Source organism: Centropristis striata, chromosome 5 (genome assembly GCF_030273125.1).
Source record: "Centropristis striata isolate RG_2023a ecotype Rhode Island chromosome 5, C.striata_1.0, whole genome shotgun sequence".
NCBI classification, from domain to species: domain Eukaryota; kingdom Metazoa; phylum Chordata; class Actinopteri; order Perciformes; family Serranidae; genus Centropristis; species Centropristis striata.
This window is the reverse complement of record NC_081521.1, coordinates 21,615,398-21,638,081: the sequence shown is the minus strand read 5'-3', so window position 1 is coordinate 21,638,081 and position 22,684 is coordinate 21,615,398. Positions and strand designations below refer to the sequence as shown.

Sequence of the window (22,684 nt, the reverse complement as noted above, 5' to 3'; positions counted from 1 at the left end):
ACACACACAAGGAGTTAAAAAGAGATCACGGGGAATCAATTGTTTTTGAAGCCGTACCAAGTTAAGCGCCATTGAATAGCTTACATATTTTATATGGCACCTCCAACAAGCTCCTTTTGAAATAGCAGCTTGGCATTCAAACAGAGAAATCAATAGCTGTTTTCCGCCTTCTAATTTGAAACATTCATTTTCCAAAATAGAAGTGTGTCCTTGCTCGAGATCCAGAAAGATGTCTTTAATTACAGCCAAAACTTGTGAAAAACAGCAGCAGGTAGAAGATAACCAACATTATACAGTCAGCTCTACTTTTTGGTGTTTTAGAGGACACTTTTTGTGCTCATCATATTTGGATTTTGTGTTTCTAGTAGAACATGCAAACGTGAAACATAAACACAAAATGTTTCTCACACTGACCCATCACCCTCTATGGGAAATGCTTCGTTTCAGGTTTTTTTTGTGTTTACTTGAGTTGTCAAGAATTTGGAAATGACTTAAAATGCTTATCACAAACTTGCAGAATTTCTTACAACTTCTATAAAAGCACAGTTTCTGAAGACAGGCTGTGTGCATTTCTCAGTGGATTAAATAGATAGTATTTATTAGAGGTGTGGGGAAATATCAATACAGCATAGTATCGCAATATTTTGCGTGACAATATTATATCAATTCAGGTATTTTCACCGTTATTGTTTTTAGGAGGGCTCACTTTTAGGAATATACTGGACATACTGGTATCATATGAAACTAGAAGATCTAAGGAATCTCTAGGCACCATGTGTAGCATGTGCGTCAGGATATCGTGTCGGGAAGTTGTCAAAATAACGCTGCAACGTTTGACTTTTTTATGTTTCATAAAAAAAAAAATTCAGAGCAGTGAAGCTTAAAGTTGAGGAAAGTTTGAGAAAATGCTGTTGTTTTTGTTGTCCATACATGTTTGATTTCAGTTCAGTTTGACTGAATACTTTGTTGGTCAGTCTGTGGGTTTGACTCTCATTGCGGAGAAATAAAAAGACTGAAGTGAGATGAATAGATTGAGAATTTTCTCTTATTTGACAAAACAATTCTTGATTGAATTTTATTTTGTGGACACAAAATGCAGTTAAACAGTTAAATCGCAATATATTGTATCGCAATACTCACCATATCACAAAATGCTTAAAATCACAATAATATCGTATCGTGACTCAAGTATCGGTATAAAATCGTATCGTGGGGCCCCTTATAGCCCCTAGAGGTCTAGGAGCTATAATATTTATAATCAAAAAAGACAACAAAGTCTTACTTTTTACAATATGAGACCTTTAATATGTACCTCTTAGCTGCTGTCATAATTTGTAAAGATGTCCACAGAATTGGTCTTTAGATGTTCATTGATCCTTATTGCTCATACCCCTCCCATCACCTCAGTCAGAGTGAATCAACCTAATTGCCTGCGTCTGTGTTATCAGTTGATAATTTACCCCAGCATTAGAGGCACCACTGAACGTCTCTGAGCTGATAAATGAATCATGGGGCTCATAGCACGTCAAGTTGCCCCCCCGTGATGCCATCTAATCCCATAATGGTCACAATAATGATGGAGCCATGGGTGGTGTCATTACAAGGGGCAGTTTCCATGACAGCACCCCCCCAACCCCTCTAACCAAAGCCATAATAAAAGGTAGAGAGCCGAGAAGAAGTTTTTGTTTGACTTTGGGTGTAAAATACGCCTCTCTGAGCGCTTCACATCACAAATAATTTGATGCCTCTGTCTGTTTTTGCCACTAATCTGTAGACACACCACATTCAGCCGACTGATCCGTCCCTCATGCGTGAAGCTTCCCAAATAAAAATCACTGGCTATTGTCTCTTACTCACTTGTGATTCGGGAGTGTATACCACCCTACCTTAAGGCTCACACTTCTAACCAACAAGCACAGCCCTCAGCACTGGCACGCTGTCTCACTATACACAATGCCATGTAATATTTTCATTGACACATGAAGCTGTAAAGAATTGATTGTGCCAGCATGGTAGGCTGTGATCAAAGGATTGTTCATAGCGGTTTTCTTTTTTCAGGTTTCCTCTCTCTCTCCTTATCGAGTCAGGTTATATCAGCCCAGCCTACACCCATCTGCTGCTACCGAAATCATAGGTGCAAAATCCAGCCCTCGTTTTAATGAAGTCATGCTGGAGCTAGTGCGTGAGAGGGAGAGACTGAAGCAGACACCTCTCTGTGATGTTCACATTTCATATCTGCCTCTGCCCAGGAGCTTGCCTTTTGTGAATTATTAAGCAGAGGACTCTTTCTTCTCTTCGCCTCTTTCTTTTTTCTCTTTCCTTCTCTCTCTCTCTCTCTCTCTCTCGCTCTCTCTCTCTCTCCCTCTCTCTCTCTCTCACTCTCTGTGTCACACTTTTTCTCGCTCCTCCATGTCAGTTCAACCAGCTTTGGCTGAAGCGGTGGCTCTCACTGAGATGCAAATGGCAGCCTTTGAAGGGGCACATTGGGAACGTCAATTAATCCAGGCGTTTACTCGCCTAAAAAAAGAGGAGGAAAAAAAAAAAAGGCTTCGCAACCATTGTTCGTAGGGTGTTTCATCTCTATTGTGCTACAGGGCCGTGTTTTTATCCGCTGTCCTCATGCCACCGGATTGGGCGGACTCTTCAAAGATTCAGGATACATCAGGCTAGGCACAAAGGCGAGGAAATGACATAGGAAGCCAAGGAACCAAAGGTGTCACAGGACTAGCGTTGTATTGCATACTACATCATATCTCCTTTCCCCAAACTTTTTCTAACACAAATCCTGCAGTTCTCCATGTAGCTCTGCTCTAACTTACCTCCCCGTCACCTCTGCCCTTTCCAGCCCCAGACCTTTCTCCAACCTCTACTTTATATTCTCCCTGCTTCGCATCTACCCAGTCCAGTATCCCCCTCTCTAACTGTGCTCTCCATCTCCTGGGCGACCGGCCCTTTAGATCTCAACATGCCGAGCCCCTGCCTGGATAAGGTGTGCGATCACGGGGCGGTGTGCGTTGTCAAGAACAACGAGCCAGTGTGCGAGTGCCCTGAGGCCTGCCCGCAGACGTCCGACCCCGTGTGCGGATCTGACGGCCACAGCTACGGCAGCCCCTGCGAGATGCGGGCGATGGGTTGCGCCCTGCAGAAGGCCATTCACATCCAACACAAAGGACCCTGTGGTGAGTAATTGCCGAACAGTCACATTACACTACACAGTAATTTACTGTGAAGTCATGAAATCGCTGTGAAATGTGTGAATTATAGCTCACAGGTACGGAAAGATTTCTCCTTGTGGAATACAATTAAGCTCAAACTAATTAATAGTGCTATATTGCCCCGAGGCGAAATGATAATCCACAGACATTAACAATTAACACATATAGAATTATAATCATGGTGACCCTTCTGGGCTTCCCATTTATATCCAACAAAGTCAAAACAATACTTAATACATCTTCAGGTCTGTTAAGGAATTTTCTTATCCCTCCTCCTTTACTCCTCATCTCTTCTTCAGCCCCTCTATACCAGCACCAAGGCTCCAATTTGCCAGTTTTGACCTTTAAGTGAAGATGCACTTTACTCCTGATGAAAGAGAATGCGGAGCATACTTGTCTGTAATTGGCTACATGAGTCACTTGGCTTTGTCTTGCAGTGTCGGAGTATCAGGTAGTCATTAGTAAACCAGCGACAGCCGAGCTTCAAGTGGTAAAAATATCTTCAGATCCTCTATGTGGGCATACGGCCAAACGGGCAGATTTTTTACAGCTTGGGTAAACCCACTTAGTGAATACTCTTGATGGCTTAATGCCATCTTGGAAGGCCAATTTTCCCATGGACTCTAATTGGCGATTGAGTATTCTTCCTTGTCTACCATCAAGCCGTTAGCTATTCACACACACTGGGCAAAAGCACAGGTTATTAGCCTCTTGGCCCTAATCTCTCAGTAACCTCACTCATGATGTTTTACCACAATAGATTTTATTCCTGCATATTTTGAAGACCATGGCAATGAAATTGAGTTGGCCTCTGCGGTGTGTTTGTGGATGAGCCGAGCAGTTAGCAGAATGATCAATACGGCTGAATTAGTCTCACTTTGCTGGTATGGGATTGTACTCCACTGTTTTGTTCTAAAATGCGCGGTTTATGGGTCAAGCTGTTTATTCAAGCTCGTCTGATTGTTTTGTAAAGAGAAAGTGGTTTCCTTCTGTACTGGAAAGATGACAGGGTTAGCTGGAGAGATCCTACACTCCCGCTTCGCCCGCCCGTGTATTGCATCTGTCATCTTCCCCTCCCAGCCTTCTCTAAATTGAAATCCAGCGCAAGGATGTATGCCAACAGGAAATGGAGCGAGAGCAGTGTTCGGTCGGTGGGCAGGCGGGCTGACTCAATTTGGTGCGCCGCACCGCAGGTAGACAGCAGGTCTGTCGGCCCCGGGTCCCTCGGCGGTAATGAATAGTCTTTATTTTAAAAAGCGAGAGGCAGAGCGAGCTGGCGGAGTGGAGGGCCCTGTCTGTAATCCAGCACTATGGATGGTTCTTGGCTCCCAGAGGAAACAGGCCTGCGTCAGCGCAATGGTGCCATAAAAATGCTGAGGCATTGGCTTGCCAGGCGCGAGCCAGCCGAGGAATGATGGCGATGATAATGTGGGTTATTTCTGGGCTGTTTGCACAGCTTTACTGGGCCTCATTCAGCACCATAACAACTGACTGACTTAAGCTATTATCTCCCCTAATTATCACAGGCTATTCCCCCCAGTAATATACTCTACATGTTTATGGAGCAGAAAGAGAGAGTGGAGAGAACATATGCTGCCTTCAGGTACTGTTGGAAGTATCCGAATCAAAAGTTAAACGATACCTTTATTTATAAAGAGATTTTCAAAACTAATTACAAAGTGCTTTACATACAATTAAAAACACAATAAGCAAACAGTTAATAGAATATTAAAACAAATTCTGGGTCTCACCCCCGACGCACCTTCAAAGTGATTATTAAAAATTAAAATCCACTCTGAGACAGACTGGGAGCCAATGAATTGATTTTGAAACCAGTGTTCTCTCCTGTCGGCCCGGGTTATGAGTCTGGCTGCAGCGTTTTGCAGTTTATTAGGCATAAGAAAAGTGCATTGCAATAATCTAACTTGGACGAAATTAACGCATGAATTAGTTCTTGGCAGATAAAAATGATGTGATTTGAAAGTGTCTTAGTTTCTTGCACATTGTGTAAAACTTAAATAAAAGCAGGATGCATCTAACTCAGAATTAATGTATATATTTACAAAATATCTTGCCTTTGCAAATTGTTGCATTCTGTTTTTAATACGTTTTTCGTAGTTAGTTTAAGGCATGGACAATTGATGTTTGTAAGTCTATTAATTTTGTTCATTCTGAGCTGATAAGTGGCATTATATGTTTTGATTTAATGCTTTAATTTAAATGTTTATTCCTCCGTGCCAGCAATTATGTTTCCTCCAGAGGCATTATGTTTTGGAGTTTGTTGTTACGTCCCATTCTCCTGAACGTGATACCTCTGCATGACCTGAAGAGACACCTTCAAATTGGGCATAGCACAAACAGCCATTTGGACTCAAGGATGAACTAATACGATTTTTGAAGTCAAAGGTCATTGTGAGCTCATAAAACACGTTTTTGGCCATGTGCTGACAAGGTCACAGGTCAGCTTCACTGTGACATCATAATATTGTGCAGAAACATTTTCTGGCCATTATACAACACCTAAAACTCAGATACAGAGGGGAGATTTGTATTTGTATTAGTAGATTTTGCATAGGACCGTATTTAATTTGTTCAGATACTGATGACATCTTGGTTGCTCACCTTGAAACCGTAGTGATTGTATAGAACTTCTGTGCTTCCGGGTTGAAGATCAAAACAAATAGCCTTTATTGTCATTATATAGTCAACTAAACAACAAAATTGGGAGTGCCACTGCTTAAGATGCATAATTAAAGCAATCATAACAACAAAACAAACATTATTAGTAAAACATTTAAAAAATACGGTCAAACACTGAGCTAAAACAGGGACTAAAACAAGGACGTGTGGTGTCATAAATAAATATAAAAATAGATCAGTTGCCACTGAAAGTATTACAAATGACATAGATGAGGTAGATAGTGTGTTGCACATATAAATTGTATGGCACATATCAGTTTTATTGCACACATTTATAATGCAGTTTTCTGTAAGATGTGTGTAAAGCAATTTATAGTTTCTTCAGCAGCATCAATATTTGGAGATCGTCTGCTGGCAAGGCCACATATGGGTCTAGACAGAAATTATTTATGCCATTGCATGTCATATTTTTATTTTTTCTTTCTGCAACATTACTTAGGTATATGGTGTTACTTCAAAATCGCCAGCAAGTTTCTTTTTTTGTTTGTTTACTGTCTTTAGTTATTTCCATCCGTATGCACTATAATATATAAGTATAAGTTGGCAGATTTATGGCTTCCAGACACAAAAGTAGGAGCTTAAGGGAGGCAGGTGAGGGCAGCAATAGTTTAAGAGGTGAGAGGTGCCACAATAGAAAATACCAGGCGTGTGTGCTTTACTGTGTGTGTTTATGTGTGTGTGTGGCTTACTACAGCCTCTCATGGGCCCAGCCATAATTTCATTTCCTTCCCTGCAGGCTGGAAAAATAGCGGTTATCTATATGGCTCAGGTGCAACCCGATAGCGATATGAGTGACATTTGTTATTATTCTGAGATTTTTCCTCCTCCTGAATTTGAGTGGCGGGCGACCTTGTAAGGTGGACTGGGAAAGGGTGCGTTCAGTTAATAGACCCCCCAGCTGGATATCAGTCGCCTCGGAAAAAAAAGGGGCCATTCATGCGCCTTTACCCAAACAGATGAGAGCAAAGGCGGCGAAATCATTTAAGAAAAGGAAACAAATTCCCCTTTTTTCTCCCACAGGTGTTTGAAATGATATACACAGTTGAGTAAGAAATATAGGTCACACCAGCAGCATGAGAATGGTCAGAGAGAGAGGGTGAAAGGAAGGAAGAGCAAGGGGGAGGGAGAGTAATAAATGCAGGGAGGGAAGGAGATGGAGGTAAATAAGATGAGGAGGGGCAGAGAAAGTGGTGGGGCAGAGTTAATAGTGTACCGGCCAGGCAGGCATCGGCAGGGGAGTTGTTATCACCCAGGCATGTTCACAAGCCTTCAAAACACAAACCAGCCTACTTCTTTCTGCTTAATCCTGAGGTAATACTCCACCCCAAACCCCCTCAGCTGCAATTCAGTTTTTTTTCCCGGTGAGGATATCAACAAAATGCCGCAAAAGCTGGAGGGTCTTTGGGTTTCTTTCCTTTCCTCAATGACTCAATCCTTCATGCTTTCAAGGCCACGTTTTATACCAACCTGCCCCTATTTCTCACGCTCCCACTTCTTAAAAACTACAAACACTGGCACTAAACACAACAAGAGAAGCTGTCACAGAGCAGAAACAAACATCAATAGTTCTTAACTTTGGGTCCATGGGACGTCAAGGGGACCTTGACTAAAATCTAGCAGGTCCACAGCAAAATTAAAAGTTTGGTGTCATGTAAATGGACTGTTTTTCTAGTCTTAGCAACCACTCAAAGGGTTACCGTGCAAGGTGTTCAATATGTAGACTTTAGGGCGAAGCATCAAAACGCTGACCTTCTGATTAGTGGACAATCGTTCTTTCTGTCCAATGTACCAAAACAGGGAAGTTGATATCATATAAGGAGTCTCAACTTAAATATATAGCATCTTTTATTATCAACCAGGCCCCCCAGGATTCCATGGTAAAAAAATCACAAAATCCACTAGACTTTGAGACTGGTGTCTTTGCAAAAACCTTAATATTTCCAACAGAACAAAGGAAGGCATATGCAATTATTAAAAAATACAACCCATTCATTCAGGTTTTCAATGCAGAAACAAAATCCATTGAAGTTGTCCTGTTTTTTTTTTACTATGACATAAAAAAAAAGCCTTCAGTGCAATTATAAAAATGTCAACTCCGGTTTTGTCAAGGAAATGATTGTGTACTTGTTACTTCATGTAAAGAATCAATTAAAGAACATCATTTAAGCTGCATGTTGAAATACGTGTGAAATATGCACTTTTTTGGCGGGTGGCGCAGTTGGTAGCGCTCTCGCCTCACAGCTAGAAGGTCCTGGGTTCGATTTCCGCCAGGACGCTGTGGGCGTTGGAGGCGTGTCCCCAGCTCCATGTCTCCGGTGTCCGTAGCGCTGGTCGATGTCGGCAAAAGGGCCTTTCTGTGTGAAGTTTGCATGTTCTTCCCGTGTCCCCCGAGGATCCCCTTAGACGCCTGTCAGGTGTCAAGAAGCGGTCTGCTAACTCCGCATGTATCGGAGGAAGCATGTGGCCAGTTCAGGGCTCTCCCCAGACGAGGTAGAGCCCAGGATCAAGAAATAGGACAAACTGGGTGATAAATAAAATGGGTTACAAAATCGTGGGATAAAAATATATATATTTTTTTTAAAAGACAGTGCCAAAGTAACAAAAAATTGCAGTATGTACATTTACAGCCGTGAGGGTTATGTGGTATTGTAATCAGCGTGTGTGTGTGTCTGTTTGTGTGTGTGTCCATTTCAGTTCTAAATTTAAAATTTCCAAGGTGCGTTCAGGGTCGCGCGGAAATCACAGAATCCTGGGGTGCCTGATAAATGAGTGACCTACAGCAAAAAAAAACCCACATCTAATTCAATGATTTTGAATGAAATATGTCAATTAAAGACATCAGTATTTTTTGATAAAAGTTGGTTGATAAAAGTTGATATTGTATTAATTTCCAATGATTTGGTCAATCAACAGCCACTAGCCATTTATAGGGCAGAGGAGGGTCACATTTAGTGCCAACATTTAGCTGCAGTGAGATTGAATTAGGTGCTTTGGATACAGTTGGTATTAGATTTTATTAGACCTGGCATGAGAAGATCTTAAAATATCTTACTTTGATCTTGGACTGTGTTATACTGTATATTTTCCTGGCTGTGGAGGCTCTTTCATTGGTGGACATGAAAGTAAATTTAAATGAGATGAAAGATCCCAGGTTCTAATCTTGGCACATTAGAAAAAGTCATTATGCCTTCCCTGCCAGACTACCTTAGAGCCTGAAGATTTTTAAAGTTGTGAAGTTTTCTGCCTTCAGAAAAAAAGAAATAGACTGAATTAGTGATGACAGACTTTGAGATGATTGAATCTGAGATGACAGAAAGTGGACATCTTAACATTACCAGTAATGGCGACAATTCTCCCTCTGCTCCCGGCTTTGAACTGAAGCTCTCCCTTCCTTTTCTGTCTGTTTGCGATGCGTGTTGTCTGGAGGATCAGGCAGTGTGGAGAGCCAGGTGCGAGGGGCAGGAGCTGATAAAGAAGCGAGGCTGCTATCAGGACACAGGGCCTGATAAAGGGCAACATTCACCACCGGCACTTCCTGATTTATAGCTGCCGCAACCAGAGAGGAGCAACTACCACAGCAGCCCCCATTTTTATATTTTATGTTTATTTATTTTTGTCACAGAAAACCCTAGCTGTTATAAAGCCTCTCTTTATCTTTTTGAGCCCAAACCTCCAAACCCACCTGCCATGTCGGGGGAAAGAAAGAGCAACATCTGATCACCGGCAATAGATTAATATTTAATCAGTGTCACAGATCACAAGGTTTAAAGTACATAGCCAAAAAATTGAGGGTACCCCAACATGTGTGACTGTCCCCTGTAACCCTGGGTATTAATATGCAGCCAAAACAACCTCCACTCCTCTGGGACAGCCTTCCACAAGCTTTTGGAACCTGGCTGCAGGGATTTGCTCCCATCCAGCAAAAAAAGAGCATTAGTGAAGTCTTCCATTGAGGTTGACTCCTGGCTTGCATTCAGTGTTCTAATTAATCCCAAAAAATGGTGCTCCGTGCAGGCCAGTTCAGTTTTTCCACACCAAACTTCCTTCCATTCTTTTATGGAACCAGCTTTCTGCACAGATGTCTAAAGAGGAAGTTAGCTTGAACCATTGAATAACAGCCCCCAGGCCAAAATTACACACTGGATTGATGGAAGCATTGGCCCTGCATGCTCTCGTCATCCAACCATCAGTTTCATCCCCTTATCCCAGACGTCTAGTCAGGCGGCTTAGCTAAATAAAGGGGACACTCCGGACAAAAGCACCAAATTTTTTCCACATGCTCTCCATAAACATAAATTTAAATTTTTTATGGGAGCCCCTTCATCAATTTTGCAGATTGGATTTGGCAGCCATACAAAATCTATGAGAAACAATATACCTTCCAAGCCACTTAGAAGGTCAATCTTGGTGTCAAAATATACATTTTCTGGTTCAAGGAATCCTTTAAAGCTATTGAAATTCTGAAAAATGGATAACATGCTTAATTGAACTTTATAAACCTCACTTTTATTATTTATCACATTTACAACTACAGAGATCTATGCAATTTCGTAAATACTTGGCTTGGAAGATATATTGGTTTTCATAGACTTTATATGGCTGCCATCTCCGATCCGCCATCTTGATGAAGTGGCTCCCAACAAAAATTGAAAACTATGTTGCTTTTGTCTGACGTGTCCCCATTCTTCTCATATCAGGTCCTAAACTGCCTGACTAGTCCAAGGCATTCCCAGGCCAGATGAGATACATAATCCCTTAGGCGTGTTTTGAGCCGACACCAGGAACTTTTACCAAATGGACGTGCCAGCAAAAAACTTTGCTCTTCACTACAATGGCCTGTTACAACGGCCACATCTCTGCTGACGTTGCACCAAACTCATGTCCATCTCACTTTGCATTTTACCCTTACCTATAATCAATACTCCAGGATATCTAAACTCCTTTGCTTGGGGAAGTAACTCACTACCAACCCAAAAGGGCCAATCGACCATTTTTGGACAGACAACCATGGCCTCAGACTAGAAGGTACAGACTCTCTTATGTTCTTCCTATGTAATTTTTAAGTATGGTTCCAAAGAAATTTCTCATTCAACTAATGTACAGTTTATTGCTTCAACTGTATGATAAGTGCCACACATGGTCATGCCCAGTTCACAGTCAAGTTTGTCAATCGTAGAGGGGAGTGGGTGCCAGCACTGGATGAAGTGCTAGCGGAAATGAAAGACTCTTAAAGAGTAATAAACAGATTAATAATGTGGAAAGTTCCAGAAACCAGCCTCGTCTCTCTCAATTAGTGCTAAATCAGCAGCGGTCATTAGCCTGCCCCTAATTGAATGTGATAGCGAGCTGTGCTAATGCAATCCTCCAGGTGTAATTGGTGTCAGAGGGAGAGGAGCATCTACTGCTCGCGTTTGCCTTCTCATTTGTCCTCTGCCCCCCTGCAACATCAGTCAGCACCCTGAACACGTCTGATCCTGCCTCGCTGTTTCTTCAGGGAGAGACGTTACCCCTCCAGAAACAGTCAATTTCTCAAGAGATGATCCATGTGAATCCTCCAACTAATAAGGAATGTCTTGAAAGCTCTCTCAGCCCTTTTTGGTTTTTCAAAGCTGTCTTTTGGCAAGAAAATACAGATATCATCTGCCGGATTCAGTTTTGAAGTGTGGTGGGAAAATAGCATATTTATAAGCAGATATGAACAACCTTACAAAGTGAGAAGTACAGCAAGGAAAGTGTGACTTTTCTCACTCAGCTCTGACCAGTTTTCTAGTACCTGCTGCTCAGAAGCATCCCCAAAAGATATTGCTGGCACCGTGCTCCTCTATAGGCATGGTGATGAGCAGTACCTGGCTGTCACTAGATATACAGCGATGAAGCGCTTGACATTCAGGACAAGGAGTTAGATTCTTGTCTTATCAGACCAGAGAATCTTTTCCTTCCCTTTAAAGCAGCTACAAGGGACTTTCGTTTTATGTTGATTTTGGCGCCTCCTGGGGACGAAAGCAGTAGCATCTCGTAGGCCTGGGCGATTATATGATCGCATTGTGTGTTCGCAAAAAATCTCTGGTCGATTACGGTGATCAGCTGTGAGCATATTTACTCCATCAAACATGTTAGAAATGTGCGCGTGACAACAGCCAATCAGAGTCGACCTTTTCCTGCTCCACTACTGTTTGTAAGATGCCGGAGAAAGCTCAGGGCAGCGAAATAGATGTCAGCCATGACTTGGAGCAATAAACCAGGGAGGAACAGGTGAATGTTGGGAAAGAGAAAAGGAAATTACAATTTATCCGCCACTGCATCGAGAGGAAGCTAACATTCACAGCACGGCAATTCACAAACAGGTATGGCGCATTCAATAGCATTTGAACGACTATGGTGCATTCAAGAGCGTGGCACATATGAAAACTTACAGAGAAACAAGTTATTATTGAATGGAACTTAGTTAAATAAACAAGTTAACAAAACATTAACAGCATGGGCTTTCTAACAACAACAAATCTGTTTAGTCAACCCATGTGTACAACCCATATGATTATGCAGAAAGAATGAAAATGCGAGCAGAGTCTGCACAGCCTGCCACTGATGCCAGCACACGTAGCGTTAGCAGTTCAGCCACTAATAGCGGAACTAATCTCTAGCTTCTTTAGTTTTCAGTACAGATGCTTTAGAACTGGCAGTTTAAAAACAATATATCAAATTGTGATTATAATCGAGATCAGACATTATGAAGAAATATATCTTGCTATATCGCCCAGCCCTAGCGTCTGGTGCTGTAAAGATCTTGATCTGCCTATAAATCCATATATTGATGTAAAACCACATCTAGCAATGTATTTCATAAATACAATTGCCATTCTTCTCTTCAATGGTGTCATTTATCAATTTTGGTCTTATAATGCTATCAGTATCAGGTGTATCAAGTGTCGTTTGGCAAAGTTTGGCTTTTTTCTCAGAAGTTGCTCCACTTTTGACTCAACTCTCCTATAATATCCTGATTGATGGAGTGCTGCAGAGATTGTTGTCCTTCTGGCAGACTGTCCTATTTTTGGACAAAAAAAAAATCTGAAGCTCTTTGTGTTCAGTTATTTAGTTTCAACTTTAGAAAGAACAGTTTTGGGTGGTTCCAAATGTCTTCAGTGATGGAGCCCACTGTGCTCCTGGGGACTTTCACTTTTTTTTTTATCCTCCTCCTCAGATCTGTGCCTCAGTAGAATTCTATCCGTGGAAAGTTTTTTTGAATTTCATGGCTTGGGTTTTAGCTCTCATATGCATGTGAACCGTGACACCTTTTAATAGACAGGTGTGTGCCTTTGGAAAGTATTTCAAATCAATTGAATCCGCCTCGGGTGGATTCCAATAAAGTTTTACAGCAATTCTACACAGTATGGAAACTTTGCATCTCTGTACTTCTGGTATCTGTGCTGCGGTACTGCATCATTAAGCACCACACCAGCTGTCAGTAAGACAGCTTGTCAAGAGCTAGATAAAAAAAGGAAACAACAAATTTGTTCCAATTAATTGTTTAATGACTGGTGTTCGAACTGTGAATGTCAAAATACTGAGGAAGTTAAAAGTAAATATGTTTACTGCATCTCTAAATAGCATGTTAATATTATCTTTATGCTGCAATAACATTATCTTGATAGAAGCTGCTTTAGTAGTCAGGCAAAAATGTGCATTTGAGGGATCATCAAAAAGGAAGTAATTAATGCACTGCAATGTGTTTGCAGATTAATCTAAAACCTTTTTTGCCAAATTCTGGGTATTTATTAGAGCCAACTTTCAACCAAAGTTATGTAAAAAATAATAATACCTGAAACACACACTGAGCCTTTTCCTTCTCTCTTATCTCCATCTAGATGAAGCTTGTGCCAACTGCTCTTTTGGGGCAATCTGCGATGCTCAGAGCGGGGAGTGTGTGTGTGCAACGGAGTGTGTGGAGTCCCACCAGCCTGTGTGCGGCAGCGATGGCAGCACCTACAACAGCGAGTGTGAGCTGCACGTGCGTGCCTGCAAACAACAGATGGACCTGCGGGTGGTCAGCCAGGGAGAGTGCAGTAAGTAATGCATGTATTAATACAGTGTGTGTCACACATATTGTTTTTGACTGGCTGACACAAGTAGAATGGATAAAATTGTTCGAAATGTATGGGATTCTTTGTGTGGATATATAAAATAAAAATTGAGCCCTGCAGGAACCTCGCATAGCCACAGGCATGCAGTTCATATTCTAACAAACTTGGACAGATGGAGAATCACTAAGGGAACATGTATATGTCAGTTTTAAGAGAGGGATATATTACACCATGAGGTGGCATGCATGCCAATTAGATAAGGATCAGAGAGATCTAATCCAGAGATGCATTTTAAGGTCTGGTGTGTCCATCAAAACAACTCCATGAATTTGTCCCTTTTTCTCCATCACGCTCTGCTTCAGAAACATGCGGCAACACTGTGTGTGCCTGGGGTGCCCGGTGTGTCCAGAATAAGTGTGAGTGCCCACAGTGCTCGCACGAGGCCTTCTCCCCGGTGTGCGGCAGCGATGGCACCACCTACAACAGCGAGTGTGATCTCCGCACGTCCTCCTGCATGCAGAAGAGGAGAATTGATGTGGCGAAGCCCGGCAGCTGCGATGAAGGTAGGAAATGGACTTTGAAATGCTCGTGATTATGTTAACCAATCGGCCATCGAAATGGTGTAATTATCTTTATCAACTGACCTGTGGTACAGTATCCAGTCATCTGTGGATTTTCATAATACGCATACGGCACCAGCAGCGCGCCAACAGGCTAATGTAGCAAAAGATGGAGTGAAAGTCACACTGCGTGTACATCAACAAAACCTATTACAGGAACAGAAATGACTTCTGGGTGATTAATTTCAGGTCAGCTGTACTTTTCTCATGCTTTGGCTGTCTTTGGTTGTTTGTTTTTTATTAGTGCATCTCTTACACTTCATTTCTCTCGTTACCGTAAATTCTCAAATAGTTTTTTATTTACCTTACGTGCAGATAGACCCAGGCTCACATTAGAGGCAAGCATCTTTCTTGTAATTTTCCCTGTTTTATTACATTTGATCATATCTTAGTGAGATCCTCGCTCCTTTCTGCTTTGCTTCTTTTCTTATTTGATGCAGCTGCTGTTTGTTGGTTATGGATCTTTCTCCAATTCTCTTGTTGTCTCAATAGATTAAAATCATTGACGGTCCTACTTTCATCATTTGTGCCCAAAGACTATAAGGGAAAATGCCACAACATTTGTTCTGATTGGTCTAAAGTCTTGAAATCTGGTATAGACAAACTTTTGGGAAACTATCTAAAAGAACAAGTTTGACATTTTTAGCTCACATGAATGTGAATGCTTTTTATATTGCATATGTGTGCCTATCTTCTATATTGTTATAAGTTCATAGACACAAAATACTTAACTGTGCTCCCTGTAGTTTCTGAGAAACATACATTTTTTTGTACTAGATTTAGTCTTGGGGCACATAGGACTTCTGTTTTCTTCCTAAAGTATAATGGAAATATATAGAAAAAACAGTAGTCCTGTGGGCCTAGAAACTAAATTAAGTATAAGAAAACCCACTTTTCAGCTCAATGGTTTGACAGATTTTGAAAATGTCTTCACATTTGTGCTGAGGCAAGGCCGGAGTTACTTTGCGCAGCTGCTGGATGAGTACGATATCATGAGAAAATGTAATAATTTGTACAGTTATCAAGTTATAGAGTATATGTCCAAAATAATTGACAAATAATTGCATTCTGTTTTAATTATGTTGTAGACAACATCCCATTTGCTCTGGAGTCTGTGTTGTAAAAACAACAACCAATATCCATAAGTCGACAGGCCAAAACAAAGTATGCATGTAAGCAGTGGTGGAAGTAGTATTCAGATCTTTTACTTAAGTAAAAGTACTAATACCACACTGTGAAATGACTCCACTACAAGTAAAAGTGCTGCATTCAAAAGTTACGGACGTAAAAGTACCAAAGTATCAGCATCAAACTGTACTTAAAGTATATAAAGTAAAAGTACTTGTTATATAGAATGGACCCACTCACATTGTTTTATAGATTCCAAATATAAAATTGGGGATACATTTATATAAGCAGTGTTTAGATTTTCTCAAGGCATGGCTCATTTAAATTACTTAATATACTGCCATGAGGTTTGATTTAAAAAAAAAAAAAAGGTCAAATCACTTTATATTAATCATATTTTTTGTATGTTAAATCTCGACCTGAAAAGTAACTAAATCTGTCAGCTAAATGTAGTGGAGGTGAAAGTACAATATTTGCCTCAAAATGGAGTAGAGTTCAAGTATAAAGTTACATAAATGGAAATATTCAAGTAAAGTACACATACCTCAAAATTGTACTTAAGTATAGTACTTGGGTAAATGTTCTAAATTACATTCAACCACTGAAGTGACTGAGGAGTGAATGAGAGCAGTATTTCTGTTACAAAGACACACTCAGGTAGATATAACGTGAACATTTTCCTGAATTGACCACATGAGCCGTGATAGCACAGGTAATTTCACTCTGCTTTTTATTAGGGGCCGGGGTTTCATTTTGTTTGTGTTGGCTTTTATTTGAGAATTTACAGCGTACATTTTATCAAGCCCTTCTATCCAATTATGCTCATAAGTGTGTGACCGATGGCACTTAATGTGAGTATCCCTGATTTCTATGCCTGTACCTCCGTCGTTCATCCACATTCTGAATAAATGAGGTCTAATTCACCGTGCAAATCATATCTTGATCAGCGCTGACAGACCGAGGCAGGATATCACAGTCCCTCGCTCAGCCGGTCTTGGGGACAACTCTGGAGGGAGCAACATGCCAACCTCTGGCAGTCATGCAGGCGGCTGCGATGCCGCGCTCCCCCCGTGGCTGGTGGGTCGTCACAGCGAAAATAGTCACCCTCTGACAAGGTGTGAAGGGGAGCAGATTACACCTGCCAGCAGGAGGGATGGCTGGAGAGAAGACGAGAGGGGGTAGATGGAGGACAGAGCAAATAGAGATGAGAGGAATCCTCTTCCATTTTGATTGCTAGCCAGGGGTACTTTTTTCTTTTTTCCCCTTTTTTTCTCTCTGCCATTGTCTACCGTATTTGCCCTAGGCCTGTGAGGCGAATCGTGCCGCCAAAGCTTCTTGTGGTCGATTTAACATCATTTCATTGACTGAGACGAGTGACCTTTTTTGTATGTGGAGCATGAAGAAATGTGAAACTGTATTCCCGCGATGCAGATTCACTGTCACCACACACATCTTCACACTCTGTCCTCTTTCTGTTGGTTGTCTTGTATCAGGCAGAAATACTCTCTTCTACCTCCCCAAGGGCATCGCTTTGCTTGTGGTGCCTGATGGCGTTTTTTGTTTTGTTTTTTTTCCTATTTGATTCTGTCACACTGTGTCTGAACATCCTCCCTTTTTTTCATCAGTTGCTCATTTTGATTCAGAGAAAACCATCAGGCTTACACAATAGAATCTTTTTTTTTTCCTGCTCCCCGTCGCTCCCTGCCATCCCACCCACTCATGTCTCTCTCTCCATTTCGCACTCTTCTTCGTCAAAATTGTGCCTCTCGACAAAAGGGGCACCGATGCTTTCACAGATAGGGGTGGAGATGGGATTGTCTGCAATCGATAAATTTCACCCTAGGGGTGAAATCTGCAGGCTCTGTCCTCGGTCCTTTCAGCCCCCTTGAATCTGACCCAGACCCTCCACAGGAAGTCTGATGTGATTGTCAAGCGATCAAAACCAAGTTGCTTTTTTTCCTCACTTGAAATGTCTGTGTTTGGCTGTGGGATGGTACGTACTGTAAAAAAGGACTTGTTGCTGATATATTTATCACCACCTAGATGCATGTGTGGTGGGTTTTGGCAACATTAATAGTATATATTATGTAATACAGCAGTCTGTCTCAATATATAAGACCAAAGACTGTATTTTCTGGCTCGATTGTAGACAGAAGCAAAGCTGTACATCACCGGTGTGCACAGCCCCCCCTCACCCCATACTTCATATCTAAGATAAGCCTGGAGAAGAAGTGAACATGTGATTTATTCGCTTACGTAGACCTGACTTAAAAAGCATCCTCATTAGTCTTGCCGGGGGGAGGGGGCCACAGAGCATAAAAATGGAAGTTGTTTTCTTCCGCCTTTTGTTTAACAGTAATGAAAAATGACAGTGTTCCCACTGTTGGCCATACAGGGAAATTTATCACCTGTTTAATTTCACACTCGGGTAGGCCTGGCCTCAGCTTCTTTTCTCGACACTGACAAAGTGGCAACTGAGAGCAGTGCATCACCTACAGGGGGCCCTGGCCCTTTTTAATTGAATAGACGTTTAATAAACAAGATTATGAGCTCAGAATCACACAGTGATTCACAGTCCACACCCTGCTATTCGCATCGGATCAAGAAGCTCCAAAAGGCATAAGAAAACAGCAAAGTGTGAGGCTGGGTGGTAAAAAAGCTCAACGAGTGAGATCAGCGGATTTTTCCTTCATGGACCATCCATCACAGGGCTTGTAACCTTCTGTTGAGGCAACAAAACTTCTTCTCTCTTTCTTCCATCTCCAAACACCCCATCCCTTCTCCTCACCGGGAGTGACGCTCCATCCTTCTCTATCTCTCAGAACTTTATTTGGACTTACAGGCTGTCACATCCGTCAATAGTGGGCCATACGAGGCACTGATAGATGGAGCACAAACAAAGGCAAATCGCCATGCCGCATCCTTCGGCAAAGGCCATTGTCATCTTCGATCTTTGCCGTGACACACGCCACACTGGGGCTGATGATTTGGAATGATAGATGCTGAAGTTGACATTTGCACAGGTCATGTTATCAGAGCTATCATAATGATATCGGTCACTCCTGGAGCCAACGATGTAGACTAATCTGGTCGACCAAACATCTTCAGGCTGCATCTCAGTCAATCACACACATTTCCTCCTCCTTCTGTCCTCTATTATTTACCCTCGTCCTCCACTTCATTTTCTCCTCCTGCTGTTTTCTTTAACACACACCTCTTGACAGCTCTGACGATAGCATCACCTCCATCACTTCTTCATTGTTTTAACTGTCAAATCCTTGCAATGTTCTCTCCTCTCTGTCTTCCTTGGACATTATTCTTATGCTATTCATTTCCTTTTCTTCTTGCCGTTGCTGAATTCTGTCTTCTTAATGGAGCTCCCTGGGCTAAATAGACTCTGGTTTCTGACATGATTGAGTAAAAAGGAACGGATGGGCAGTGCAGAGAGAATAGCTGATGCAGCCATCTTAGCTGGGGATGTATTAATTGAAAGGTTCATAGGCAGCGCGGGTGGCGGGCACATCAAAGAGCAACAGCTAATTAGGACCCCCCTTCGCCCTTCACTTTTATTTATTCCATTCTAATGTCTTACCTCTTTTATTTATTTATCTTGTCTCTGTAAGGGGGCCTGAGCAGAATATAAATTGGCTGCTCCTGCGTTTCCTTTTCAGTGTGTCTTGCTGAGCTGGCGTACAGTACAGAGGTACAGGTAGCTGCCAGTACATCACTTCTCATTATTCATCTTTCTGATCTGTTCTCGAGTCAGCTGACTTCTTGTTTCATGCTTCCAAGCCACACAGTTGGACTCTAGCCTTGGTCATGATCTCTCAGGACCACCTAAAGGGAAATGTCTTCCAATTTGGCACAAACAACAATTTTGACTCAAGGCTGAACTGATTAGATTTGGGGGGGTCAAATGTCAAAAGGTCAGATTTCTTAGCTTTTCCCAAAAACTGTGACTGGTAATGTAGTTTGAAAGCCACTTAGTACTTAGGTCCCTATAGGTTGAGTGGGAACCAACAATGATCATGTGTTTAAAACAGTGATTGGTCATATTTGACTATGGGATATAATATGAACCATTTTATTTAACCTTTATTTAACCAGGTCGGTCCCACTGAGACACAAAGACCTCTTTTTCAGGGGAAGCCTGGCCAAGACAGCAGCAGGGTTAAAAGTTACAACAATAAGACAGACAGTGCATCATGACAGAACAGACAATAAAGAATAAATCATGAGAATACGTTGACTAGTGACACTAATCTTGGGTGCCCACCTTGAAACTGTGGTGGTTGTTATATGCACTGTGCTGCCAGGTTGAAGACGTGTGTGAAACATCCAAATTTTAAGAATTTGCTGTCATGGCTCCATATACGTCCCGACAGATGGAGATGCAAACTGGCACTTGGCTGGTTTGTGGGGGCATACAACAGCAAGGCAGTAATTCTAGTTTTCAGATGACATCTGAAAGTACCTTCAGATACCTGTGATAATGTTACCAGCAGTTGAAAAGCCATTAGCCGGCGCATTAGCCCCGTCACAAAATGTTACGTCTAACTGGGGCTGTGGTTCACAATCGATGAGTAGCTACAACAGCAAATCCAGGCAAGAGGATTAGGGTCGGAGATTCTGCTGGTTTAAAATGGAGACAGAGCGAGTCCTTAACGAGTCCTGATGTTAGCGGGGGGATGTGGCCTCTACACAAAGCTCCAGCTCCCCTATTGTATCCACTGCTAATGAAGTGAAGGCCCCTCCACTGTATCGACCACTCAAAGCTGTCACAGCCCATTGCTGATGACCCATATCAAAGAACAGCCGGGGCTTCATCTGCCCCTACCCCTCCCCTGCAATGTGACCTGCTCCATAATCTACTTTAGAAGATGGGTTATGCTAAGTGGCACTTCCATCACTACAGCATTGATTTCACCATTAGAGGTGGCACATCAATACAGAGAGTTGAATGAGCCCTAAAAGTAGACAGGAAGAGGAAATAACAAGTTGATTACCTGATGTTTTTTGGAGTCTCTCATCTGCGCTGGGAGCTTTTAGTTGGACTACATTCCTCTTTTTTGAATAACAAATTTGTTTCAAATGAACTTTCTGCCAGCCCACAGGGTGCCTCTCGCTCCGTCTGACATTCTCTCTATCTTTCACGCTGATGCTTTCATTCCCCGCTTTCGCACACATTCACCTACTCTCCCTCAGGAGTTCCACTGTAGGTGAAATTTGCAACTTCAAAAGCAGGATCCTCCCCCTTCCTTTGCTCGCACCCTGCAACAGCCCCCGATTTGTTTTTCATAAATGAAACACCAAACGGTCCTGCTGGTTACATTTCCCCCCCTCCTTCATGTATGGATTGCTTACTCTGTGTTAAAGTTTTCTTACCTTGTGCTAAAGTTTGCACAACAGCTTAACAATGACACAAATCCTGGACAGTATGTGTGGCACTTCATTTGGCCTCTTGTACCAGGAAGGTACTTACTTCCATGCAGAGAAGTGCACTTTTACAACAAATAAAAGGCCTTCCAGGGTCGCTGTTTAAGTGCTGCTGGAACTTTCTTTAAAGACTTGGGCAATAATTAGATTTTACAGAACACTTTGCAATTAGTTGTATTCTCATATCAGGAAGCAGGCACCCATAAAGCAGGCCTTGCCACCAATTCTCTCTGCACACTTGGAGGCCCGAGTTAATAATTCCCTCCCTTTTTGTCTCTGATTTAATTGAAATGAAAAGGATGCCTCACTGGTGGTGCAGAGATGTTGTGTCTAATTTATTTAGTCAATCTCTTGCCTTCGCTACAGTCGGTCATTATCTTGTACTACCAGCAGAGCCTTTGGATCCCTCTCCCCACCACCAGCGTGAGGGAAATGTAAATCATCCAAACTTTGTGATGTTCCTAATGTGTAAATGTAGCCGCAACTTAAAGAGAAATGAAAGTAGGACACTGTTTCGACCTGATGTACTGATAAAGCGGCATCTCCCTAGTGTGTTTGTATGTTTTATTAATGAAACTGTGTATTTATGGTGTGTTTATAATGCAGACTGCGGCTCAGGAGGGTCAGGCTCAGGAGTGGAGAGCTGCGAACAGGACCGCTGTCGCACGTTTGGAGGAGCCTGGGATGAGGACGCAGAGGACGATCGTTGTGTCTGTGACTTCAGCTGCCAGAGCGTGCCACACAACCCGGTACGCCTGCCACTCATGTGGTTTTTAAATAAAGTGTTCTATAAGTAATTCAAATGAAAACACACAAACATCAGACATAAGAGCTGCATCTCCACGGTTCATCAGGGATAAATGCACATCATTTTTTATTAAAAAGCATCATTGCAACTTAACTATAGCCTTCTAGTCCTCAACTTTTGGCTTTTTATATAAGGTCAAAACCAATCCAGGTTAGAGTTGGGTAGAGCTGTACATTTGTGGTTACATTGCAAAGAGAAACAGCGTTTTTGGTGCAAAATTGTCAAAATGTAATATAAGATTTAAAAATATATGATAAATATTAAAATCAGGGTTCAGAGTTCATCAACATCAGACTGTTATTTCTTGAAATGGATTTTTATAGAACTGGTATAAAAAATTTACTGTTTAGAGACTTAAATACCAATGTACGGCATTTGACAATGAATATGACAAAAGGTCAACATACTTTTTTACTGTTTCCCAGAGATTTCAGCTTCATTTCAATATCTTCACCAATTTGCCTCGTTGTCATGGATGCAGCTCAGTTGTTATAACAGTTGGCTGCAAACTATAAGCTGAATAAGGACTGTGTGAAACTCAACTTCCTGTGCTTCTTTTGCAGGTTTGTGGCTCAGATGGAAAAACCTACAGCAACGAGTGCGAGCTGAAGAAGGCCAGATGTGAGAAACAAGAGCACTTGTTGATTCAGAATCAGGGACCCTGTGCAGGTCGGTACATTACACCACTCGTAGTTAATG

General features: G+C 41.9%; 1 protein-coding gene across 7 annotated transcripts in view; it reads left to right on the top strand.

The window, feature by feature from the left end:
- Positions 1-22,684, top strand: part of agrn (agrin) — a 300,695-nt gene that overhangs the window by 208,762 nt on the left and 69,249 nt on the right. For all 7 annotated transcript variants that reach the window (XM_059333522.1, XM_059333518.1, XM_059333519.1 and 4 more), the window contains 5 exons: positions 2,958-3,179; positions 13,778-13,975; positions 14,356-14,556; positions 21,784-21,926; positions 22,549-22,654. In XM_059333522.1, the coding sequence (XP_059189505.1) occupies positions 2,958-3,179; positions 13,778-13,975; positions 14,356-14,556; positions 21,784-21,926; positions 22,549-22,654 (870 nt within the window). The remainder of the gene's footprint in view (positions 1-2,957; positions 3,180-13,777; positions 13,976-14,355; positions 14,557-21,783; positions 21,927-22,548; positions 22,655-22,684) is intronic.